The sequence below is a fragment of the Anoplopoma fimbria genome, chromosome 3 (assembly GCF_027596085.1).
Source record: "Anoplopoma fimbria isolate UVic2021 breed Golden Eagle Sablefish chromosome 3, Afim_UVic_2022, whole genome shotgun sequence".
In the NCBI taxonomy this organism is placed as follows: Eukaryota; Metazoa; Chordata; class Actinopteri; order Perciformes; family Anoplopomatidae; genus Anoplopoma; species Anoplopoma fimbria.
The window spans coordinates 3,325,969-3,352,500 of record NC_072451.1 but is presented as its reverse complement, the minus strand read 5'-3'; the positions used below and the strand labels follow the sequence as shown (position 1 = coordinate 3,352,500).

At 40.6% G+C, this 26,532-nt stretch overlaps 1 protein-coding gene across 1 annotated transcript in view; it reads right to left on the bottom strand.

Annotated features, from left to right (window-relative positions):
• Window positions 1–1,531: 1,531 nt before the first annotated feature.
• The window catches only part of basp1 (brain abundant, membrane attached signal protein 1), a 45,367-nt gene continuing 20,366 nt past the window's right edge, over window positions 1,532–26,532 (bottom strand). Inside the window, exon 2 of the mRNA XM_054624582.1 lies at window positions 1,532–3,610. Within this exon, the coding sequence (XP_054480557.1) occupies window positions 2,950–3,594 (645 nt within the window). The 5' untranslated portion in view covers window positions 3,595–3,610 and the 3' untranslated portion in view covers window positions 1,532–2,949. The remainder of the gene's footprint in view (window positions 3,611–26,532) is intronic.

Genomic DNA, 26,532 nt, shown 5'->3' with positions numbered 1-26,532 from the left:
TGGGAAGATCTTTCAACACTCATTAAATTTAAACAATCCGTGAAGAACTCTTACTTCAAACAAGGGTTCTTAATGGAACCCGTAGTCTTACAAAGAACCCATGAAAACCCCCTTCTTTAAAAAGTGGACCTCCGCCCTTCAGAATGAAGCCTTTTGGATCGGTGATTTTTAAGAGTTTAGGAACCAACTGGCTTGGAGCTTAGAGCCCAGACAGGAACTAACACATTGTTTCTGATATTTCATTGGATTTGTTGACAGCGATATTTGTTTCATTAACTTGTGAGTGGATGAAAAAAGTTGACTTGCACAAAATCCTCGAGTTTCAGTCAATTTCTTACATTTTATTACTGTTGCACCATTTATACAAGTACATATAATTTTGAATGCATCAATTTCCATATCATCTTTTTGTTTTTGTTTTTGAATGAGCGTGTGGGGTGGAAATAGCAGTGGTGAGACATGGAATGAAAATATCAACTGTAGTTGCCATGGATGCAGACTGAGAAAGATTTTTTTTTTTTCCACTTGACCAAAAAGACAGGACTACAGGTTCACCCAACCACGGACATGCAATTTACTGAGTCAAGAGAGGAAGAAAAACTGAACCAACTGACACACGACGCTCCTCAAGTGTTTGTTTCTGCTACGGTTTGACAAGTGCTGGGAGGAAAACGGTGTGTGTCAGCTGGATGAAACATAAAAGTTGGCAAATGGATGGCTGAATGAGTAAATATATACATGCAGTATAAATCCACGTATATGCAAAGCTGGAAACAAAGAAAGTACATTTACTCAAGCACTCAAGTTAAGTACAATTTTAGGGTGCTTCTACCTTACTAGACTGTTTCTATTTTGGGAAACACTCTGAACTTTGTCATTTTTACTCAATTAAAAGTCCTAAACGGTCAGATAAGATTATGAAAGTGATAACTCAACTCGTATAAAGCTTCCTTCCATTCTGCTGATCCTAAAGCTCGACAATAGTTCACTTTTTTCTTCACTATCGGTACTTTTGCCTTGAAGAAAATATGACAATGCAGGACTGTATTTTTCTACAGTAATACTAATTTTATACTGAGTAAAATATGTTAGTACCTTCTTTCTTCCATCGCTGCATATATGTACACACACGTCATATATATATTTTTGAAAACTAAAGGAAAATGCATGAGGGGTGAAAATGACAAAAATCAGAAGCTCCCGTTTCATGTGCAAGGCTTGTCCATCCCATAATGATAGCATGGTGTACGGTTGCCATAGGATCATGGACCAGAAGTAGACCGAGTAGGTTGGAGCTATGGATGGATTCACAGAGCAGCTCGTCTAGTTTTCACCTGCTTAGATACCAAACTGGTAAAGTTTGCTCCACAGGACAGACTGTTTACTGATGACACTGCTTTAATTATGTGAAAGCTTCACTGTGTATGCCAATTTAAAAAGGATCTACTGGTGGACGGGTCTTTAATTAGAATACTGTCATTATTTCATTCCCAAATTTAACTCCAACATCCCAAACATTTTTTTTTTCCCGGGGGGGGGGGGGGGGGGCAACGGCAACAAGTGGTAATCACCACTTTCTATCACTGTCCACTATATCAACATACTTTAACCCTATACTTTTGCTTCTTAAGTATATTTTTCTGCTAATCCTTGACTTAAGTAGAATGTAGGACTTTTACTTACTGTATATATATATATATATATATATATATATATATATACTGTATATCTAAGTATGTCTACTTTTACTTAGGTAAGTGAAGGATTTGAATCCCTTTGCCATCCAGAAACAGAAGACAATCACAGAAAAGAGCTTTAACTCCAGACGTCTCCTGATGATGCAATTAACGTCATCAACTTAAGAGTTCTAAGCAAGATCCAACTGAAGGACGAGCTCGTTAAGCCTATCTCACCAAGGTCAGCAGTAGATATGTCTTCTGAAACAAATTTGTCATCAGATTTGTTTGGAGGATCAGAGATTTCTATCAGACTTTCTAAGAACACTGAGGGGGATCTTTACAGCGAGGCTTTGCAGATTTTACAAGTGTTTTACAAATGTTAAAAAACCTCTTAGTTCACTTACAATATAGCTAAGGGTTTCAGTACAAAATCTAGAAGTTTATCTGAAAAAATTCCTACGACTGTTTTTATACGTCTAAGAATGTGTTTTGCTCTGCAAAGTCTGCTTTGTTCAACCTCCGAAATGTCTTAGGAAGCCAGAGCATTCTCAGTCCTCACATAAGATTTAAACTCCCTTTTAAAGGGTCAATTTATTGCCGTATAGAGAAAGTGGCGTGTAACCGCCAAGAGGAAAATATGTAGCAACACAACCCAACGGTACCAAAAAGCCAGGGGGAGGATGGGTTAGAAAGGAACCACAATTCCAGGGCAAAGAAAAACTGGAGGCCCCAGGCCAAAGCCGAGAGCATGAAGAGTGGACGGATATAATGGAAGTCCAGCTGGTAAAGTGATTTCTCAAACCCCCGCCTTCCCTCCTTCCCATTTCCCCCAAATGTGGATATTCTGAAATCCACAGAGCTGCAGGTGAATGTTTAACACAGGCCTACTGAGAGCTGAGATGGGAGTTAGGTCAAACATCTTGACGTATGAAGGAGAGAGATGATGGATGTGGAATGGCGAGGCGAGGAGATATATGGTCAACACAGACTCGTATCAAAGTTCAAATACTACAGCAGAAAAAAATAGAGTAAAACATAACAATAATAATAGCAATAATCATCTGCAGGTGTGGGAAACTTCTCCAGGTGGTTGCTCCAGTCCTCCTCAATCAACAATTCATTATCATTACAATTATTATTATTATTGTTATTATCATAATATGGGTGGGCTAGTTAATTTCTTTTTTTTTTTTTTTTTTTTTTTTTTTTAATCTTCATCGTTGTTGAGTTAGGTACTTTTTTTTTTTCATTTCCGAAAAGAAGCTGTCCATTAATCTTGAACTGCTACGGTTTGATCCTTGCTTGGTGCCTCTGTGGCGTTGGCCTCCTTGGCGGGAGGCTCGGCGGCTGGTGTTGAACTAGGGGCTGCGGCGGCGGCCTCCTTTACTGGTGCAGGAGCCGCTGCCGCCGCCTCTGTGGGCTTGGGGTCAGCGGAGGCGGCCACCTCGGCTTTGGATGCTGGTGCCGCGGGGGCCTCAGTCTTTTTGGCGTCGGCCTCATCTTTGCTCTCAGCCGCCGGGGCAGGCGCCGCTGCCTTCGCCTCGGGCTCCTTGGCGGCGGGGGCCGATTCTTTGGCCGGGGCCGCTGGTTTCTCCTCAGCCTTGGCGGGCTCTGCGGTTTTGGGCGCCTCTGTTTTCGGCTCGGCGTTGGCGGCAGGTTTCTCGGGCTCCTTGGCGGCGGGAGTGGCGTTCTTTTCCTCCTCCTTGGGCGCTGCAGCGTCTGCCGCCGGCGCCTCCTTGGCCGCCGTGTCGTTCGCTACCTCCTTAGCGTCGGTGGCAGCCGGGGCCTCGTCTTTGTTGTCTTTCGGTGCTTCGCTCTCCTCAGCAGAGGCCCCCTCTGCTTTGGCATCCTTGTCTTTGGCCTTGTCATCGTTTACGTTGTATCCCTTCTTCTTTTTGCTGAGCTTGCCTCCCATTTTGGATCTCTGGCCTCTGCAACGAAAGGGAAAGACAAATGACTTTTAGTATTATAGAAACAGAATCATTCACTCAGATGATGTACAATAACAAAAATGCACATTTTACAAAAAACAAACCAAACAATGGACCAAAAGTGAGCAACAACCGCCAAAAAATAAGTCTTGAGCTCATTATAAGCTCCACATGACTGAGTGAGTGATGCTTCGAGCACTGTTATTCTTCAGAAGATGATTTTTGATGAAGAGCAGTCTCTCTTTGTGGTAAAATGAATTAATTCATTGCACCAGCGTACATACTTTTCTGTACATAATCTGACATCTGTGCGTTAGCTTTCATAAAGAAAGAGACCAACAGCAATGCATTTATGGAACATCTCCCGTGCTGCATTTTTGTCTCAAAGTGAAGCACATGGTCCTCAGAGAACCTCCCAGCATGATGTTTCCTCTCTCAGAGCTGGCAAAGCTTATTCAAACATGAGGAGAGGAAGCAGCGATGTGAGTTGAAACGCTACAGAGAAGAAAAGCGAATGGAAGCAGTGACAGTAGTCTGAGTCCGTCTGATGTTCATCCTCCATTCTCCTGGAGATGCTCAGCACTTTCTCGTTCTTCACCTCTCACATTAAGAACTTCTAATTTGGAAGGCAAAGAGGAAATTAAACCATCTGTTACTGAGACAACCTATCAAATTGCTTTTTTAAAATTCCCTTAAATGGCTGCTGTAGCTGGCTGATTGGATTCACACCTTTCCAGAGATGAAAGTAAGACATTTTAATACTTTTTACATGCTACTTTTGCTTTGGAGCTATTCGTGGAAAAACGATGCCGGTGGACATAATCCAGGCAATAATGTCGTTCCCTCCTAAACATATTTATCAAAACCATTTAGCAGTATAAACATTTTTTTTTCAGGCAGCAGCGTTGGTCTCAGAGATATGAGTGGAAACTAGCTTGGGTTGCTCACAGCATTTAATGATTCAACACAAACATCTGTTTACGGAATACGCGTCTCAAAACCTAGGCGAACAAAATCAAAACTATCCGCCTGACTTGATACCACTGTACGTAAGCTGAGATCTTTTATACGTAATTTACTTATGTTAGTTAGACTCCCAGTTGGTAATACTGCACATTAAGGCTTCAGTGGGTCATAGGCTCAATCATGGTGTTACCTCGTTTGGAGATATTTATAGACTTAACAGACATTTAATTAAATGGAAAATCTTTGAGATTATTGCTTTAAATTATAGAAAAAACATGACAAAGCCAGCAGCAGTCAAAACTAAAAGTCACCTAAAATGTCACCTTTGTTCCGTTACCTAACTTACGTACTTAACTAACGCAAGTTACGTGATAAACGTAGCCTACTTACTTTATGTACAAAGAGACTGTATGCAAGTAACAACTGTGATTCTTTTAAACAAGGGAGTTTCTTTTGAAAAGACACTATTCACGTGTCAAGCGGTTCCTGAGTCCAAAAGTGACGCTAGAAGGTAAACTGCATAGGTTGGTCTCATCCAGCATTGCAGCGAAAGCCACAAAAAATAATGAGCCTTAATTCGTAGATATTGATTTCATATGTTATCTAAGTAATCATGAAATAATAAGTATAAAGACTGCTAAACCAAACACAGGGGGCTGGTGGGAGGGGGGATGGATGAGTCCAACAAAATGACTTTGAAAACACTGCATGCATGTAAGGAGTGGAAATGTACACGTGTTGCTGGCATTCGTAGGAAAACGCCCCAAACATGAGAAGAACATCTTCATAAGATAACCGTTGTTTGATGATACGTTAACCTAGAGCATCATATAAGCGAGAATGTGTTGCCAAACGACTTTAGATTGTATTTTATTTTGCAAACTGAATGTAATCCTTGGATCAGTAGTGCTCCGTATAAAATGACTCCATGACTGCATTTCATGTAATTTAAGAGCTGAAGGTAAACAGTCTTTGCAGATAGCACTGTATGGAGGCAGGCTCATGCCACATACACACACACACACACACACACACACAGACACACACACCTGCAGATTATTGGCTCACTCCCTCAGTTGAAGCATTTTTTTCATGGATATCACCATCTGTCTGCTCGGAGGGGGAGAGGACTTCAATACCAAAACAAATCAGTCTTATTAGGAGCAAATACTCGAGAACGGAACCGTTTGTTATTTGAAATATGAAGTCTGTATGTCGATGCTTGGAAATACCAAAAACAACTTGGCAGTCTATTCTGCTCATTAGGAAAAGCCAGAAAAAAGAATAGTGCTGTGGATGTTTTAAATCCTGCCTCGGAATTTCCAAACTTCTGCATTCACTGGAGAAAAAAACAACCTGAAATCTACAGATCTGTTTTCCAACCATGACAGTATTTTGACAAGAAAATACTTTCACTGTTTATTTACTGTCACTGAGAAAAGCAACAATCTTGGATTTATGACTGGAAAGACCTCAGGGCACAAACACAGTCCTCAGATTTAGACTTTTTATATACACTCTTGGATCCAAAGCTGCATCTAAGGACTGAAAGTGACAGACAATCATATGGAAACATGTGCCAAAGCTCTTTTGTTCATCCAACTATGTGCTCCATGAGGAAATAGTGAGAATATTCAAAAGTGACTCACAATGTTAAGAAATCCCTTTTAAAATGTTATTTTGATTCATGCATTGATCCACCCCCACACTTTTGGGAAAACAACTTATTCCTGATGTATATTTCATATATTAAGATTGAAGTGTCTAAGAATACGACCTTATTATATTGCTGACATGTTCTGTCCGTATGAATATTCATTCATTTTATCCCTATCCAAATGTTAAATCTAAACTTAAAACATGTGTTTACAGTACCATTAAGTTGTTACTTCAAATAAGAGTTATTCTAAATTGTTCTTTTTTGTCTCATTTCATTTGTATTATGCAATTTAAAAAGCACTTGCCACGTACATTTTATCTGACATATCCTGCTGAATAAAAAGCAAAAGAAATTTAAAATCAAGCATTTTTGGAAGAAAAAGTTTGAATTATGTAACAATAAAAACTAAATGTTTTTTTGGTATTGTCCATAAAATTTGTTATAGAGGTATTAGCAATAAAAATAAATTGAATAATCTATCATCCAGTCTCAGGTTAAACAAACAATGAATTCACTAGTATGCAGGGCATTTTGTAAAGAGTAAATATGATGTATTGGCCATTAGCCATTAATAATAATCCGTTAAAATCATCTTTTCAAATGTGGTGATTAAAAAAAAAAAAAAAAATAGAGATTCTCCCTCATTAATGTGGTTGAAAACAAAATCTATTTGTTTATCTATTAATGTGAAATCTCTCAAAATGTCTCTGACAGCAGACGTGACCTTTTCCCCCCAAACAAAGCCGTCCACTGAGAGATTCTGCTGGCTTACTCACTGATTCGGCCTGAGAATGGGACAGAGCCGGCCGTGAATCCACTCAAAATGCTAATCACCTCGTCGCCACTGACTGAATTACTCCACTATTCATGCAAAAGTCCCCCCAGAAAAGGTCCAGCGGTCGCTATCTGCCAGGGCCGCCGTTCCTGCCGCAGCTTTATACGGGCCACAATGGAGGTCTCTCTGCTACATCACACCATTTGACTCCTGGTTTGCGCTGCCAGTACAATGACTCACAATCATCTGAGCACACAATGGCTTCCTTTCAACCAAAGGCACGCTTTCTCGCTGCTGGGCGTGTGGTTTTAGTGTTTGAAGAGCTGGGGCAGGGCCGAGACAACCTGGAGGAAATGCTCTGGGCCGCACAAAAGACTTAATTTGACCTGCACGCTGCCGTCATGGAAGCACAAAAGGAAGTCAGATCTGCCAGTTGTGAACTTCCAGCATCACTTCATAAGGACAATGGCATCAGTGCCCAGTTTATCTACCCAGAGTGTCTGAAAATGAGTTGAAAAGGGTCTTTAAAAGGCCTTAGCATGGGTTGAGCAGAAGAGAATGTCAAATAAAAAACATACAACCTCTATGAAATGAATAAATGTCCCATAACACCCAAAGACATCCTTCCTATCACTTCATCTTTAAATGAATGGAGTTAAATGGATTTCTTGACCTTTCAAACGTACCCATTAGGATTTGGAATCAAGTGTCTCAATCCGTTTAGACACAGCTTCATTGTGACTGCAGTAAAACGCTAATCTTCTAACCGTGTAAATCCCTGATCTCAATCACTGTGAAATCCGTTCTTGTTCCCTGACCAAGGTTGTTCTGCTGTTTGGAATTCGCTTATTCTGTTAAAACTATTAGGAAAGAAAAACATATAAAAGATCTACCTGCCATTTTCATGTTTGGCAGTTTATTTCTGGCCCTGCACAAACAGCTCTAGACCTGTTTTCAGGGTTAAATTTAAAAGGTTTTCACTCCAACAAGCAGTTAACGTTGGTTTATTTTAACCATGAACAATCTTTACCCTAACGAAAACTTATTTTAACCTATTTTGGGATTCTGTTGGGGTCAGGCCTAAATTCCTTTAGCCCCAATTCCTCAACATAGAACTAAGAGAACATAGGGCTGAGGGAACATTGGATTATGGGAACATAGGACTGAGAGAATTTAAGGGTGAGGGGACATAGGGTTGATAGAACATTGGATTATCGGAATATAGGATTATGGGAACATAGGACTGAGGGAACACAGGGTTTAGGAAATGCAGGCCAGAGAGAACATAGGGTTGAGGAAACATTGGATTATGGGAACATAGGGCTGAGGGAACATAGGGCTGAGGGAACATAGGGTTGAGGAAACATTGGATTATGGAAACATAGGACTGAGATAACATAGGGCTGAGGGAACATAGGGTTGAAGAAACATTGGATTAAGGGAACATAGGATTATGGGAATATAGGATTATGGGAACATAGGGTTTATGAAATGCAGGCCAGAGAGAACATAGCGTTGAGGAAACATTGGATTATGGGAACATAGGGCTGAGGGAACATAGGGTTGAAGAAACATTGGATTAAGGGAACATAGGATTATGGGAATATAGGATTATGGGAACATAGGGTTTATGAAATGCAGGCCAGAGAGAACATAGCGTTGAGGAAACATAGGGTTCAGGGAACATAGGATTGAAGAAGATAGGACTGAGGGAACATAGGGCTGAGGGAACATTGGATTATGGGAATATAGGACTAAAAGAACATAGGACTGAGGGAACACAGGGTTTAGGAAATGCAGGCCAGAGAGAACATAGGGTTGAGGAAACATTGGATTATGGGAACATAGGACTGAGGGAACATAGGGTTGAAGAAACATTGGATTATAGGATTATGGGAACATAGGATTATGGGAACATAGGATTATGGGAACATAGGATTGAGGGAACATAGGGTTTATGAAATGCAGGCCAGAGAGAACATAGCGTTGAGGAAACATAGGGTTCAGGGAACATAGGATTGAAGAAGATAGGACTGAGGGAACATAGGACTGAGGGAACATAGGACTGAGGGAACATAGGACTGAGGGAACACAGAGCTGAGGGAATATAGACATGCTCCCTTTTAAGGAAGGAGGACTTTGAGATTGAAACACTCCTGAGTCTCCGTAAAGGATCTGCACTCACCCTGTTTTTAAAGGCAATCTTTAAAGACCTCAGTGAAATCTTTTCTAAGGTCCATTTATTTTCCCTGAGAGTGCACATGCACTAGATTAACACCTCTGGTTGTTTTCCACTGTGTTCAGCAGTTACCACCGACTCTCCAATCCCTCGACCCCGACAAGCTGCTGAGTTAACAAAACACATGATTGATCACTCAGCGGTGGCGTTGGGCGAGGAAGTATTTATTCAACATTATTAATCGACGATCAAATTCACGTCTGGCGAGTCGAAAAAGGAGGGCAAAGCGGTTTAAGATGAGCAAAAAAACTCCCTGAAGGAACAGATGGATGAGTTCTTGTTAGATTTTTTTCTCAGTGTCTCAGTTTCTCTGGAGCGTCATCGGTCCCACTCGCCCACACACCGACGCCACTGCTCGGCTCTGCTCTCTTTTTACCCGTCTTCGCCTCGCCATTTCTTCTCTCTGCAATAATTCCTCCATCATCGCCCTCCTTACCGTGTCTCTGCTCATGTCTGCTTCACCTGCTGTGTTTTCTATCTTGAGAATGTAGCATTAAATCCTTTGAATTTCTTCTCCTCCCTCCTCTGCAGCCGATCTGTCCTTTGTTATATTTTCTTTAACAAGTCTAAATTAGACTCTCTCTCTCTACTGGCATTAATTTTCTCTTTGTTTCAGCCTGAGGATTCACCTTCACTACCTTTGCTCTTCACAGTATCCTCTCCTTTGTTGAAGGTGCAACAAAGGAGAGGAGAAGCTCTGATAACAATACAAACACAGAGAGAGTGACTTCATTCTTTGCTTAGGTAGACATTACTCTATATCTTAACATAAATAATAGTTGTTTTCTGCTATATCAATGTTCTGAATATCAAAAAGAGAACCTTTTAATACTTACACAAAGTTAGAAAGCTGCAGGTATCAATATATATTCATAATAACGGTGGCTCATATGACTATGCACCAAAGGTCCCTTCATTAGGGAACATTTTAGCATCTTTGTTTAGGAATAATGACCTGCACAGCGCTCTCATCAGTGTCATTTCCAGCAACAGCTGTTCTGTTCAGCAATAAGCTGTGATAAACTTTCGGAACACTACCTGCTCAGCAGCAAACAGCAGGCAGAACAAAGCAATTTGCTGCAGAACAAAATGCTAAAGAGCCAGATATTTTTGCTCCATTATTCACTTGTAATCATCTCAAAAAGCAAGCAACTTCCAAATGGATGCTAATGTTGCTTTGTGTCTGCAAAGAACGGCCTTTCTCCTACTACTTACTACTAGAGGTCTGTGTAAATCTGTCTCCGTCAATGACTGATCTCTACTTTCTGTGCAGGTTGGATTGTAATCCCTTTCTCCTGTTTCTCTGATCCGGCAGATGGAGGTCTCCGGGGGGTCCTGAGGGTCTTAGTAAATCCCTGGCCCCTCGGAGCAGTGGTGAGCTCGGCTTGGCAGGTTCTGTGTTCCTGCCGTCCAAGATGACACGTTAAAGGTTAAAGCTGCCACTGACCGACTCCCCGTCTCACTCTCCTTCTGTGTCTGTTGGAAAATCAACTTGACAGCAGAAAGCAGGAGGAGCTGCAGGAGCACTAACTACAGTTTGGGTTCAGGACAGATGGACCAAGATTGTTGTCATGGAAACCTCTTTTATCCTCCAAACAAGAGAAGTAGTACATCAGCAGGGTTTGATACAGGAAATGCCATTAGAGCCCATTTTGACATGTGCACAACAAAAAGAACCATCTACCGGTCATGGCCATGTGAGCAAGATCTAAGCGATAATGACCGCCCACAAAGAAGTAACAAACTGAACTGGTTTGTTTGAGTTGGGGTCACGGTCCAGTCTCGATCCGAACAAACCCAAGACTTGCTCCTGGAAGTTGGAGTTAATCGGCTCCCGAAGCCAGGTGCACTTTGCATACTTGGATGCAAATGAGACAAAGGGGCTCATTTGGGGGCGGCTGTGGCGTAGTGGAGAGCAAGGTAGTTCTCCAATCAGAGGGTCGGTGGTTCGATACCCGGCTTCGGCAGTCGATGTGTCCTTGGGCAAGACACTTAACCCCAAGTTGCTCCTGAAGGCTTGCCATCGGTGTGGACTGGATGGTGAATGTTAGTTAGAGTCTGATGGTGGCACCTTGCATGGTAGCCTGTCATCAGTGTGTGAATGGGTGAATGATATGTAATATACTACTGACTGTAAGTCGCTTTGGATAAAAGCGTCTGCTAAATGACTGTAATGTAATGTAACAAATCCACTGTTGCTGGTTGCTTCTGGACAGTCCAGAAGCAAGTATGTTTCCCTTTTTTTTCAGCAACAATGAGCTGAGTGAACGTTCTCACTTGGTCTTAGTGACACGTTTTGGCTGCATGTCCGCCTGTATGTGATACTGACCTTTATATAATAAACACGGCTGGAATGACAATTAATCAAAAATGCATCACTTGGGATTCGTGGCACTGTTTCTTTGTTCCTAGAAGTTCACATTTGAAGAGAGACATGGTTTTCGTGGGACACTGGCAGAGATGTCCCATTTTTTTCGGCCTGAAGCTACTAAACACTTTCACCTCCTGTGTGACACTGACCTCCATTTTAAAACCGTCTCGCCCTATCACAGTGTTACTGAACCCATTTACAGCCACTTAACAACAAGCTTGTTCAGCTGCTGCAGCTCTCAGGCTCTATCGCTGCTCAGACAGTCAGCTCTTCACCTGACCGACACAGCAGCTGTCAGATAACGGAGCTTCACTCAGCTGTGTTTCTTTATCGTTTTAAAGCATGCATACCTGCAGAAAACGCTAATAAAACATAACTATCTATGCATATGTATGTTTTAATATACATTATCTGAACTAATTTGTTTTACAGCCCACCATGCGATTAGAAGTCATGCTCTGATGTTATTACTCTGCACATCCTTGTCACAGCAAAACTAATTTATTGCTTATTATTACAAATGAGCTGTTGAGTGATTTGATTACGCCTGACTAAAAATCACTTGTGCATTTTACGTTTTAACAAAAGCGAAAGAAAAAAGGAATATTAGATGCAAAAATTGATATTCATCCCATTTCCTTGATAACAATATTGAAATGAGCTGGATTCAGGATGTGGTTAGCCTATCTTAGTATAAAGACCTGGAACATCTAGCCTGACTGTCCACAGTTTAAAATCAATGCAAAAATAACAATTGGTGGTTTTAAAGGTAGTTACAGACTGGAACTATTTATTGACGAAACAGCAGTTTATCCATTTGCTGAGATTTTCTTGGCTATAAAGCCCAATTTGCCAATTCGGTTGGCCAAGGTTTTATTTTTTAGATTTTAGTCTGTGTATTAGCACCTCACCTCACTGTGATAAGACAAGAAGCACTTATGTTCTCCACTTAGCAAAAGCTCCAGCACAAAACTACAAATAAATGTAATAATGTATATATATTGAAAACATCTATGCCCAGTGATATGTGTCGGAATACAGTCACGTTTCTGCCCGACATCAATGCAACGCTTTCTTTATAACAGAGGCCTGAACGCTTTCTCCTACTGCCATCCAGCTGGCTGATTCAAGATGAGTCTGTTACACCAAAGTGCAGCAGCCTGAGCGGACAGGCTGGAAAACTAGAGCAGAAAATTTGGCCCAATCACACACACACACACACACACACACACACACACACACACACACACACACACACACACACACACACACACACACACACACACACACACACACACACAAATAAAAAACTGCACTGAGTTGGAAGAAACAGCGCTGAGCAGAGGATGCTGGGAGTTGGGAGCTCACATTCAGCGATTGTGTGAATTCAGATATTCAACGAGCTGAAATGACAGATTTGAGTCCATGACGATGTTTTGAGGAGGCAAAATTCTCACAAAGTAATGGTTTGATTTTCCCACAGCAGTGTGCTATTTTAATACACAGCTCTCCGAACCCTTGGCAAGCCTGACGACATCAGAGCCAGAGATGATGCAAAAGTATTCTCTTTCTCTTCCCACTCCCACCACATATTCTGTACTTTTATTCCAGCCTCAAATTGTAGAGCTGCCAGTGGATTTCAGGATACAGTAGCAGGCACAGAGTGAACCGTACGATAAAGTCAGTGCACGGTCCCCTGAGTCAAAGCTCGCAGCAGGGCCGCCGGCTGCGACTATTTCTGTTCAACAGAAAACACTTTCAGTCTACAGGGAAAATGAAAGACTAGACTGTTGAGCTAACTGGAGTACATTTACATTTGTTTAAATGTTGATTCATTTACATTGTCCCTTTTAGAATAAAAAATAAAATCCAAAAAGGGAATCAATGTGTTCAAAGCTGTAAATCTGTTCAAATGTAAGATTAAAGTACCTTTCTGTTACAATGGGTAAGATTCTAACTTTCAACTGGTTTTAAGGACCAAAAAGGGGAAATGGGCTAAAATATCAACTCATTTAAAATTGATATAGATTTGAATGTGTTAAAAATCAGAGCATATCTGTGATTGAGGGATTGCCTCCAAACAGCTCTTAAGATGGCGATGGCTGTGCCGATGGCTAGAAGCTAACAGCGCTAACAGTGCTGGCAGAGCTAACAGAGCTAACCGTCGTAGGCGTCTTTACATATGTTATATTAATGCTCTGAATATCGTACGGAGGACCTTTAAAACTGGAGTAAGCGAACTGGAATAGAAAACTTGTGTTTAATGTCAAGAATGGCACTTTGTCAAAGGTTAAAGGGTCATCAAGTTTCTAGAATCTATCCTTTAGAATAAGGGGGCAAAAAAACTAAAATGGTGCATCGACAAAGCTGCTTTGCAAAAAAAATTGTCAAACTGTAAAAATTCTTGCAAAAGGAGTTGCATTTAAAAAACAAAAAAGTAGATCAGGCAGCTTGTTTGGGATTTTATCCTGAAGCAGGAAGTGATCCAAACAAAGTCTTCGCTTTGTTCTGGAGAGCAGTCTAATTACTCAGAGTACACACAGACTGCCCACTGCTTATTCTGGCCTCGGGCTGAACACACACACACACATGCATGCATTTAAGCTAATGCTAAACACACATTCAGAGGCATAAATAAGCACACACACACACACACATATTCATTGGTGTTTAGAGAATCAATTCTCAAATTGACAGAGCTTGGGAAAACTCCCGGGGCTGGAAATGGTTATTGATCGTCGCGGTGCGGCCGACAGAGAGCCGCTGTGTGTTCAGCTGCTGCTTACGAGTCAGAGGACGCACTCAGCAGAGATGAAAGCCAGCGAGGCGCTTTGAGACGCTTCTAACTGAGACGTTTATAACCGAAAACTAAATCTCTACGAGCGCTTTGTTGGCTGAAGAGGAAACCAACAGGCAGACAAAACAAAACAGAGAAGTGAAAACGGATTACGTCCACCTCTGTGGAATCAGTGGCATTTCACTCTGCAAAAATCCTCAGACAATCACATGACCTCCATGTCTGCAAAGCAGGCAGAAGTTTATCTGGATGGGAAGTCACTCACCACAAATGCTAATACTGGTCCAGATTCTGTGGAGTTTTGGATTAAAACTACTTTTTAAAGGAGAGAGAAAGTTCATTCTTGACCTCGGAGACGGCAATTTGAGTCGTTATTGTTTCTGTTAAACTACATTTTTCAATTAGTCTTTTCAATTATTGCGATAATGTTAATAACTAAAGAACACAGCGTGATGCACCAAGAAAATAAGAAAACAATCATGATTAGAATTCAAGACGTGGAGGTTAAAAAAACGTTCCAATTAGAAGCTGTTCAGTTTTCTGCAGATCCAGCCTGGTCCCAAGGGGAGCCAATATTTCACATTTTGTCATGACACTTGACGTCTTGATACCGAGTGTATGAGGCTTTCAAGTTACTCTAATGTAAACCCCATCATTACTAAAACGCTGAGAACAACTGCTCTGAAGGTCAGGTGACGTAGTAAAAGTGACAAAGTCTGCAAAGAAAGGAGGATGGGGGTCAAACAAACAAAGAACTTTCCCCCAGAAGACTGCTATTAGTTACCAATGTGAAACCAAAACTCAACATTGACTTGTTTTAGGTTTAGTACTCAACTTATGTCAAGTACGTAAAATGTAACCACATCTAAACCAACCCAGTCTCACTCCAAACTCTCTGATGAGAACGCACCTAAGCACCCTTCAGCGTATGAGCCTCACGGGGCTTTCAACCAACTCTAATGTGAACCCATACATATCATTGTTAGCCAGTCAGAGAAACTGACGATGAATAAAGATTGTCTACAAAGGGCAGGAAGGTGAATGGGTCAAACAAACACAGGACTTTCATCCAGGGGACCACTGTCCGTGTCCTGTGCGAAACTAAATATATACTTCCCGTAAGATGGAAGTTTATTTTGAAAAGACAAAGTACAAACAGACCCTGACACGTCCAAATGTGAGTGTTGTAGTCTGAAGCTTAGGGTTACAGACCAAGCATTGGTAATTGACCAGTTGAGAGTTAGAATGTTTAACTTAACAAAACCAAGTTGTTTTATTCTGACACCAAGTGTTCCCAGTTCTTTAAAACGTGTTGCAAACACTTTGTCGAATGCATCTAAATGGACCCTGACATCAAGTGTGTGAGAATAACCTGAGCTCAAGCTTAACACACACATTAATGTAGAGGGATTCACGATTGTCAATACGACTGTGCATGACGTCAAGGAAAAAGAAAGCTGTAAAAGTCTGCCTGTAAAAGAGTTTGGCTCCACAATGTGTTTGAAATTGTAAAAATGTAAACACATTAGAGCTGAGAATAAAGCTGTCTGATGAATTAACAAGGTAGGTTTTCTGTTTCTGAAGTTTCTGACGTCTCGTCTTTTGTTGATTGTAGAAACCGTTGAAGCGTTAATAAAGAACGTTTCTTCTCTCTGCTCGCCGACCTTTGATACTCTGTCATTCCATCTCCAGTTATTGTGAAACGCAGCGAAGCCTCTGGCCTTGTTTCTCCTGCAGAATGTTTAAAAGAGTTTGCTGCTGTCTGACACATCCAGGTCACGCTTTCAGGCGCTGTTCAGTGATCGAACAGGTGCCATCAAAGCTTCAGCAGAATACCCACAATTCACTGCGCTACCGTCAGCAGCAGCTGATGTAACTGGGTCATGTCAGTTGGTTAACTACAGGAGGTTCTTCTACTTGAATGTATGGTTTATTCAGAAAACAACATGTTTTTCTGTCGTTATAATAAAGGTTTTCAGAGGGTTGTTCTAAATGATGAGAGGATTTTTCACCAGCAACAACAAAAAACTAAAACATATATCTATAGCATAAAAATATGTCATTCATCTAACCAAAGCAAAGAAAAAAACACATTGACATCCAGACAAGGGAACAGGAAGTACGCTGATTCATTTCTGGGTTTTTGGACTCGTTCCTTCAAAACTCTATTCATTAACTACATGTTACATTGTTTGCTCGATACCTATGAAGTCAGTTAGTTAGTTGAACTTTACTTATGATGACTCAGCAGAGAAGCTCTAATTTATCCTTCCGTGAGAGAAACGTTTTGGACAAATTAATGGAGCAATATGTAGAAATAATAGAAGATAAAACAAGTGACAAAAGCACAATATTGAAAAAAAAACAACTGGCAGTCCAGTCTTCCTGTTCAGCTCTGAATTGCTACCTTTAAGGAAATTCAGCAGCAGCTTCATAAAACTCAACTGGTTAAGTCTAATGATCAATTCAAGAAACTGAACTGTTTTGCTCAATCCATCTAAAAAGGCAGCCATTTTAAAAGTTAAACCTCCTCGCATGTACCTTTTTATGTTAATACTAACTTTTACAAGTTTTGGTGCAAAAAAAACCCTGATTTAATGGTTTAAAAATGAATCCTTTTTGGTCCAACCCAAAATCAGAAAACAAGACCACTTTAAAGTGTCATGTATGTAGATAAAATACTGAACAAATCCACAATCTAAACTCTAAACTTTATTGATTTATTAATAAAGTGAGCCGTATATATCTTCGGTATACCCTCAGAAAGAGGTGAATGACCCGTTGACTTAAGTGTTCTTTCTTGAATTGCACGAACACGGCAGATGAATCCGCAGTAAAACTATAAAAACATTCCTAATTGATGTGGCAAAAGCTCTGAAGCTGTTCTATCAATCCATATTCAGCCTGATAACATATATATAAACTGGCTCATTTAAAGCTTTTGGTCTCTGAAGCGTTCTGATTCCAGCTCCTCACACCTGACCCACATCATGCTGATTGCAAAGAGCAGCAATAGAGCCGCTTGAGTAGAGCAAGCGTGACAGTAGAGGGCTGGGTTGGAAAAGTCTTAGTCCTGATTTTATCTTTAAAGAACAAAGCAAGTAGAAACTAGAAGCATTAGTGGTTCTAGTTCTTTTCCCTTCTCTTCCCAACATGCCCTCTGTGATAGCCAACCAAAATCAACAAACTATCCTCAAATCTTCAGTCTTCATTTAGTGAAAAACACATTTCAGCTTTAAGGTCATTTCTTTTTTAATAACATTGTTTATCAAAATGATGGCCACCAGATTCTCCCTAAGCCCACAGTGACCTTTTCAAAATGCTTCCTTGGTTCGACCAAAAGTCCAAAACTGAAAAATATTCATTTAACTATCATGCTAGACTGAAAAAACATGAACTATATCACAGTGGAGCAGATGGAAAAGTGCATTTTGGGACATTTTTGTTTAAAACAATGACTTAAAAGATTCATTGATTACCAGAATTGTTGCTTACCGTGATTTTTTTTTCTAGAACTACTGGTTTGTTTAGACTTCTCCCAAATTCATAAACAAGTTACCATTATACGGTGCATAATTTGAATCTTTAAACATAACATTTCATAGCCTAATTTATTCTACAATTTATGAATAAAAACATTGAGAAAATGGATTTCTTTATAGATGTTGACATTTTGGGGGGGATTTATGGAGTGATACAAAGATATATCCATAATCCCCTCTGTAAAAACCTTTGACTCTAATATTTCAACAAAATGAAACAAGAATTTTGAACATTTGTCCAACTTTCAGATTTTTGTTGTGGACTTTAATGCAAATTGGCATTAACCTTTAATTTGCATATTTAAACACATATTTTCATAAAACAGTGTATGTCTGTCCCAGGGTTTTTGTTGATTTGCATGCACTTTCCATTTGGTTTACAAGGCTGTGTAGAATACAATATTTGCTAACACTGCAGAACCATAAAACCTTTAGCAACCTAGAATACTGCAACGAAGAGCCCCCGAGTATTAAATAAAGACAGACATAGATAATGCAAAACCTCTCTGAATTAGGTATACAAGAGCAATTAAGGACAAAAACCTTCCATGAGTCGTAAAACTGAATGACCGGACGGGGAGATGGTGAAGTTTATTAAGAACAAAACACAGACTTACTGTGCTGCAGCTCTGAGAGCACAGGGACGGATTAAAAATACATTGAATAAGCATAAAACAACTTCCAGTCCCGATTTAGAGGACAAAATCTGCTCTCGGATCGTCATTTAGTAACAACATCTCAACGAGACATCCACTAATCTGGTTTTTAGGATCACATCAACTTTATACTTTAAGTCTTTTAGAGAACAAAGGAGTGAAAATCCCCCAAAAGTCTTATCAAATCACTAGAACAGAAGAGAAAGTGAAGTCAAAGATATAAACCATTCTGAAAATGTTGTCTTTTTAGATTCACTCTCACTCAGACTTGCATTGTGCTCTAATGGTTTTTGTCATTAAAGAACCAGGTTCTAGAATGCACATTTGTGGTATAATGTACCTGACGCGTTCCAGCTCTGTACCTCCACCTAATCTTTAAAGCAAACGCCATTATGTCAGCGTGATCAATGACTCCAGCATCGTCCCGTGCAGAATAATGAAAAGACGAGACGAGGCGACACATGAGAGCTCTTTGAACAAACGTGAGCGTCAAAAGGTAAATATGTGTTTTATCCATATGGAGCGCTAGTTCAGTGTACGAGAGCAAACAGGTCATGAGGCTTCCTCTTTACCTTAGATAAATATGTATATGAGGAATGCCACATATCTATAAATCATTGTTCTTACTGTATTTTACACATCGTATGGTTTTGAGGAACTCAAGCGCTTCGTTAAACATTTACCAGTGATGTATCTTTTTTACCAGGTAAAGTTTAGATGATATTGAGGCTTAAAGTTATGCATAATTATGATAACAGTGATCGCGTTAAAACATAAACAGCAAACAGGCTGGTCTCATCCAGCAGGTGGAGCTTTTAACTAATGAGCCGTAATTTCTAGGTATCCCACAAACTTATTTCCTATGTTATCTACGTCATCATGAACGAGGAAGTATGAAGATTGCGAAAGCAGTCGCAGGGCTGGTGGAAGGTGAGATGAATGGGTTCAACAAATGGCAAGTTTTCATCCATTAGTCACTGCACGTCTGTAGTTATTTTAACCCAAACCATGAGCTGTTCCAAAACCTAACTAAGTACTTAGTTAAACTAAACCCACTAAACCCAAACCAAAGTTTCCTGTAAAGAGGAATTATTATTTTGCAGGAGTGGAAGGAAAACGCACCAAAAATGAGGAGGGAATTTTTGTAAGATATCATACCAACCATTGTTTGAGGAGACGTCTAACAACATTGGTACAAATGGTGCAATGTTAACTACGCATGCACCTTCAGTGTCCGTATACGAGGCAAAAAAGCTTCTGTCCAAGCAGCAATATGTGACGAACTGGGGATGAGATCATGTTTATTGAAAGCATGCAAGTGGCAGAAAAGCACACAATTCTCATACCTACAATTATTTGGTTAAAGTAGTAACAGCTGGAGCTTACTGCAACATAATTTTACTTCCAAGATCTGCCTCAAAATGTATCTGCAGAATAATATTTGCAAACTGACAATGGCACTAACTGCGACAAAAGTGATTTAAATGTATTTAAAAGATATTCTTTGTTGTGGCAAGAAAATAGAACCTGAATATCCTATTTCTATTCTTCTTTGTTGTGTTGCAGCACAGAAACCGATCACAACCCACCCGTTGGTTTGCGGTTTCAGCATCGATGGATTTGCGGCTCAGCGTTAACCTGAACACACACGGACTCACAGTTCAAGTGCAGCCAACTTTTACGGCTATCCACTCAGTTGATGTAGTCTGATTTTAATGCAATAAAGGCCCGCTGTTTGGCTGGCAGCCATGTCCTGTGTGGCCCTGATAGAATAGCTGTTTGTCAGCTGGTCCAAATATAATAAATACAGCCAATGCAAAAGGAGAAAGAATGACGTGTCTGTCTGAAAAGGGTTGATGGATTTAGAGGGTATTTAGGCCTTCACATTGTGATGCTTGGGGGTGTTCCTCAGATGTCTCGTCCCACTTTAACTCTATTTAGATTTGTCTTTTCTTGCTGTGAATGATTGATAAGATGGCGGGGAAACACACAGAAAAAAGGCTCCACATACCAAAAACTTCCTGGAGGCCGGAGTTGAACACTGGTACTGTGACTGTTGGTGAGAGTTCTAACAGTTATGTGTAGAGGAGGAGGGAACACAGTGACCTCACCTTCCTAAATATTTGAACAGTGAGTGTTCAGATGTTAGGGGAAGGATTTTCCATCAAACTGACGGGCGGTTCTGATCAATGCAGAACCGAGTTGAACTTCAGACCTGAGAACCAACTCTTAACAACAGAAATACAAATGAAACCTCCTGAGGGAGATAATAGAAACCTTCTACACTCTCTGGAATAAAGGTTCTAACCAGAACCATAAATTATTATTTGGCTTCTCCTTAAAAGTAATAATAATAATTTATAACCTTATTTATAACCTTTTTCATAAATGTTTAACTTGGAACCCTTTCCAGGGAGGGGGGTCTGTCCAGAACCCAACAAAAAGGGTTATATCTAGAACAATCTGTGAGGGAGGTTGTATCAAGAACCTTCTAAGGGTTCTAACAAGAACCCACCAAGGGGGTTCTACCAAGAACACTTTCATATTCCAAGGGCTTCATCGAGAACCCAACAGGGAGGGCGTTCTATGGAGATCCCTTTTTATATTCCAATGGTTTCCTATAGAAACCACCAAGGGGGTTCTACCAAGAACCTTCTTATATTCCAAGGGTTTCATCCTGAACCCACCCAGGGGGTTCTACCGAGGATCCTTTTGTATTTCAAGGTTTTCACCTAGAAACCACCAAGGGGTTCTACCAAGAACCTTCTTAAATTCCAAGGGTTTCATCGAGAGCCCATCCAGGGGGTTCAACCGACAACACCTTTTTATATTTTAAGGGTTTTCTCTAGAACCTTTAGGGGCTGGGGCTGCAGCTCAACCCTAAACAATCCTTGTTCACAATCACATATTTCTGGTGGTGTGGACTGGGAGGATCTTTCAATACCCAACAATCCTTGGAAAACACTTTCTTCATAAAAGGGTTCTTCAGAAGCATATGGTTCTGGTAGAACCTCAGCCTTTTAGGAAGAACCGGTTTGTAGATAATGAGCTGCTGACCTTCCGGTGTCATCAATGAATTAAAAGATCTTCATTGTACTCTTGGACTAAGATATCGTGTTGTTCGTAAATGTGTCTTTTCGATGGATGCCTGGTGTCTGAGGGCTTGGGTTCCTTGGGTTCCTTGGGTTCCTACTCTGCTGTTGCTGCGTCTTCCGACCTCAACCATGACTACGGTGAATGAACTCAAAGGAATGATGGAGGAAGGCCGGAAGACCCAGAATGCATTGTGCCTTCAGGGTCAAATACAAACTCGTATGTGTTGTTTAGGTAAGGAGGTGATTACCATCATAACACTTTCAGCAGTTTCCTTTGCTCTCACGCACACACACACACACACACACACACACACACACACACACACACACACACACACACACACACACAGTACAAAAAAATGTGGACAGATAAACACACACACACACTCACACTCACTCACTCACACACACACTGTCTATTAATGAGCGATGGACAGTGTGTCTGAGAAATATGTGACCTCTGACCGGTCCACAGTTCAGCTCCCTGCTCTCTCTCTCTCTCTCTCTCTCTCACACACACACACACACACACACACACACACACACACACACACACACACACACACACACACACACACACACACAGCCATCAGTCAGCCTCAAGGTTGCTATAAAGAAAACAAGAAGGGGCCCTTCGTCACAAAGTGTAAACTCAACCAAACATTCATATTTAAAGGGATTAAACTGTCTGCAGAGACACTGCAGTGTGCATGGATGTAGTTTAGACTTCGGACTAACGCTTCAACACAAAATATGACCTCACTAGACACAAATCTCATTGAATAAAAATGTGTTATTTCCTCTTTAACCTAATAGAAGTGACTAAATAAACAGCCCTTTGCTCCAGTTCTCTGCACAGACAGGGATTTCTAAATCCTCAGAAGTCCAAGATACAGTGTCTTCCATTGGGAAAGACACCTTTAAAATTACATTATTTAAAGAAAACATTGTATTAATTCTGCCCAAGGTTTTTAGAAATCCTGCATCACCAGCTGTGAAATGAAAGTCAATACAGTATGTGTAGGATTCAACGATGTTCCACTTTCGTTGCAAAAAGAAAGATACAGACGGCAGTACACGTCCAATACCTCCAACAAACTCCACTTAGACATAATGACGTAAATCGACTGGGATTATATCAATATTGACTGGAAGCCTCTCATTTTTATCGGGACAAAAAAACATGTTCCTTCATCATATAAATATTCTCCCTAAGCGATGGACTGGGGGTTAACTGCGATGCAAAGTATAAATCATAAATGGAAAACATCTTGTGTATTTCATTTAAAATCAAAGACGATAATTGCACGATGAACAAAAGAGGAACTCAGCCACATGTTGCAAAAAAAAGAAACACTTGAGGATCTGACTGATCTGATTCACTGGACTCTTAAACTTCCCCTGCAGGAGGCAGAATTTCGGTCCTGATGCTAAACCTGCTGACAACCCACAGCTACAGGCCGCTCCATGACTCAGCACTTGTTTGTGAGAAAACATGCGATGTGGGATACGCTCCACTAGACGCCGCAGGCTGGAAGTCCTCGCCGGGCGCATGAATGAACCGGACGAGCCAAATAGTTTCTCTTTGTGGTGCTATTTATGGAGCAGAATTGTGACCTGTGGCCTTGTTGTTGTTTTTATCCAGTGAGTGAACTTCCACAGAATGGATGTTCTGTAAATGATCCAGCTCATGACCATAAGTCAGGGACTCTGCCTTGCTAAAGTTATTTTTCCTCTTCCCGGTCTCTCTCTCTCTCTCTCTCTCTCTCTCTCTCTCTCCGTCATCGGCATCATTCCAGGGCTTGGACCATATTTGGTGTTTGTTTTTAACTGCCTGCGGTACCAGATGGGTGGTGTTCACTCTGTCAGTGCAGTTCAGACGGTGTCAGGTGAGTTGTCAGCCCCAAAATAAGGTCAACCAGTTGACTTTTAGATTGTTTCCTGTCATCAGAACCTCTGGCTAAAACTCATCACCTAAGCAGCAAACAGCAAATCAGAAAGCTGCAGTTTATCAGCATGCATAAGTAAAAAGAATAACTCATTGCAGTCCTTTAGATAAGACTCAGATGAAGATTACGACTTTGTTGTAAAGAGTAATCTTCTTAATCTGTGGCTGACAATAGTCCCTAACAAATCTCTTTATGTTTGAATAACCTTTCATAAACTACAGTAGCTGTTTTAAGGGAATAACTGAGCCTTTAAAAAAAATGAAACTCTATATTTGTTGGTTGTTTTGAAAGATTTAAGTCTTCAGTTTGAACCTTGTGTTACCCACGTGTGGTTCTCTGACACACTTCTCATCTACTATCACCGTATAAGTGATGTGGAACAATCCCCTCCATCTGTTTACATCACTTTATTCTCTGCAGCCCTCCTCAGTTTTTTGTGGATTACCGATTCTTTGCAGAGTTTTTTGAGGATCTGCATCTCCCGTATCTCCTCTTCTCATCCTATCTTTGTCTCTGAAGTGTTTTTTAATCGGTCGGCCACATCAGCAGAGCAGATCCTGCTCCCATGTCACCTGGTAAATGTCACGACAAATCCGCACCACCTCCTACATTTAAGACCTTTTAGCCGATGCCCTTCGAAATCCAGCCGCACAATGAGGATAGTTTGGTGTATCAGCAGCACTACACAAACCAGAAGCAGAGGTCAAAGTGGGAGCGCTTCTGCAATTAAACACTCCTGTGTACTCAATGTGACTATGAAAAGAAAGAAGACCTTAAAGAAGGAAAACAGTCAGTATGAAAGGGTTGAAAAGTTTTCCTCTTTGTACAAAACCAAAGCAACTTTAATATGAAAGGCTTTGATAGTTATCCTTCTTTCTTTTTGCCTTTGTTTCCCACACATTTTCCATCATTACAAAGGCGTTAAATTGACAGAAGTTCAATTTAAATTCTCATCAGGAGTTTTATCAAAGATAAGACACCGGTCACACAGAGCTGGAGGGAAATCTATATAAGACCTGTAGCTTTTGATGTAACCATGAAATCTGTTAGGTTTGAAACTGTGTCTCAAGGTAAGAATGATAACACTTCAATGAACTGTTCGTGTGGAACAGGCAGGAAAATAAATATATGTAATAACTGAGTCAAACAGTGGAAAACCTATTCTTCTTCTTATATTTAGCCTCTGAAGTAAAATAGGAAATATTGCAGTTTAAGAGGCTGTGAACTGTAACTACGCATTGTGTTTGTGGATGTTGGCTGTCAGCCTCTGTCCTCCTTCACACACACACTTGAAGCTTTAAACAAACACAAAGAGTTTAATTTGAAGCAGAAGAAGCAGAAGAAGAAGAAGCCGCTGAGCTGTCGTCTCAGTTTGCTTTCTTGCCTCGTTGTTTGGTTTATGTGATTCCGAGCGTTTACTCTGGACGTGGGCCAGTGGATTTCCATAACTCTTGTGTTTCTTTCCTGTCAGGCTTGTCATGAACTTGATGAACCCTTGATAGGACGGCTTTAGTTTCGAAAAGCATTACGTTTAGAAACTGTCGCATCCTCCGGATATGAGGCTGAAACAACTCTGACGAGCACAGTTTGAGTTTGGATGAGTTTAAAGATAAAGAAGCTATAAATCAACTCACGGCCTTCTGAAGTATATTGCGGTTAGTTCTGAGTTGACTTTAAAAAATGAGGAAGAGAAATAGTTTAGTTACTTTGCCTCTAATCTTTCAAAGTAAAACAGCAGCTCACTTTTATGGAAATTAAACTTATGTCCATGTTCCCAAATCAGTTTTCCAGAAATAGCAGGAAAGTCCTCAGAGGACTCACATCCTCTGGGAAATCTCTCTGGGTCTCTGGGGACAGGAAGTGATGCATGTCCACATGAGACGGAACATTTGCTCCTGGAAACACCATCATTAAATTTAATTATTTCAAGTGAGAGTTCTCCATGAGGGAAACAAAACAAATCCCTGAATCGCATTGCAGATTCCTGTTATTGTACGAGTTCTATACTGGATAAAACTATTAATTATAAAGATTCATATTTCTTTTTATTTTTTAGATTTATTCCCTCAGTAAACATTGTAAACATGAGTTTATGGTCTCAATCTCTAGTTTCAAGTCTTCTTCAATACAGCATGATGTTCATTTAGTAAATGATGCTCCATTTAGAGTCAAACAGACCATAAAGCAGGGGATGCTTTAGGGCGGGGCTACACACTGATTGACAGGTCGACATCAGAGACGTATACGGAGTCTCTACGTCACTCCTCCTCAGTCCAAATATGGTCACTTCCTGTTCACTGGTTGCAAAAAACAAGATGGCAACGGCCAAAATCCAAGATGGTGGCGGCAAAAATACCTACAAATTGGTGACGTTAAGACAACTACGTCTACTTATTATATACAGTACGGTTATATGTAGCAACATTGTAGATAAACATTACAAATTTGGGCTTTTCTCTTCTAAATGAGGTGGTTTTCAATGACAGTTGTAGAGGTTGTTCTTGCTTCAGAGGTTACTGAAGCAAACGTCCTGGCAAAGTCCAGCTACAACAACAACAGAGTTCAGTAAACAGAAGATAACCGAAGCTTCTAAATAGTTTATGTCAACACTTTCTCACTCAGAGCTGGTCGAAAGCCGAGGCTTGGTCAGAGGCCCTAAGATTCAAACAATGACACTCTAGGACGCTTCCACGTAGGAAGCTAGGTTTAGGCACTTAGTTAGTAGCTGCCATACTTTACGCGTTGGAAGTGAAAAAGAGTTCACAATCTTTCAAATTTTTGTTAAACTTCATATTCAAACTGGAGTAGTTATTGTTGTCCTTCCACTTCATTGGTGTTGGTCCTTTTTCATTGAAGACATTTTGACTCAAGC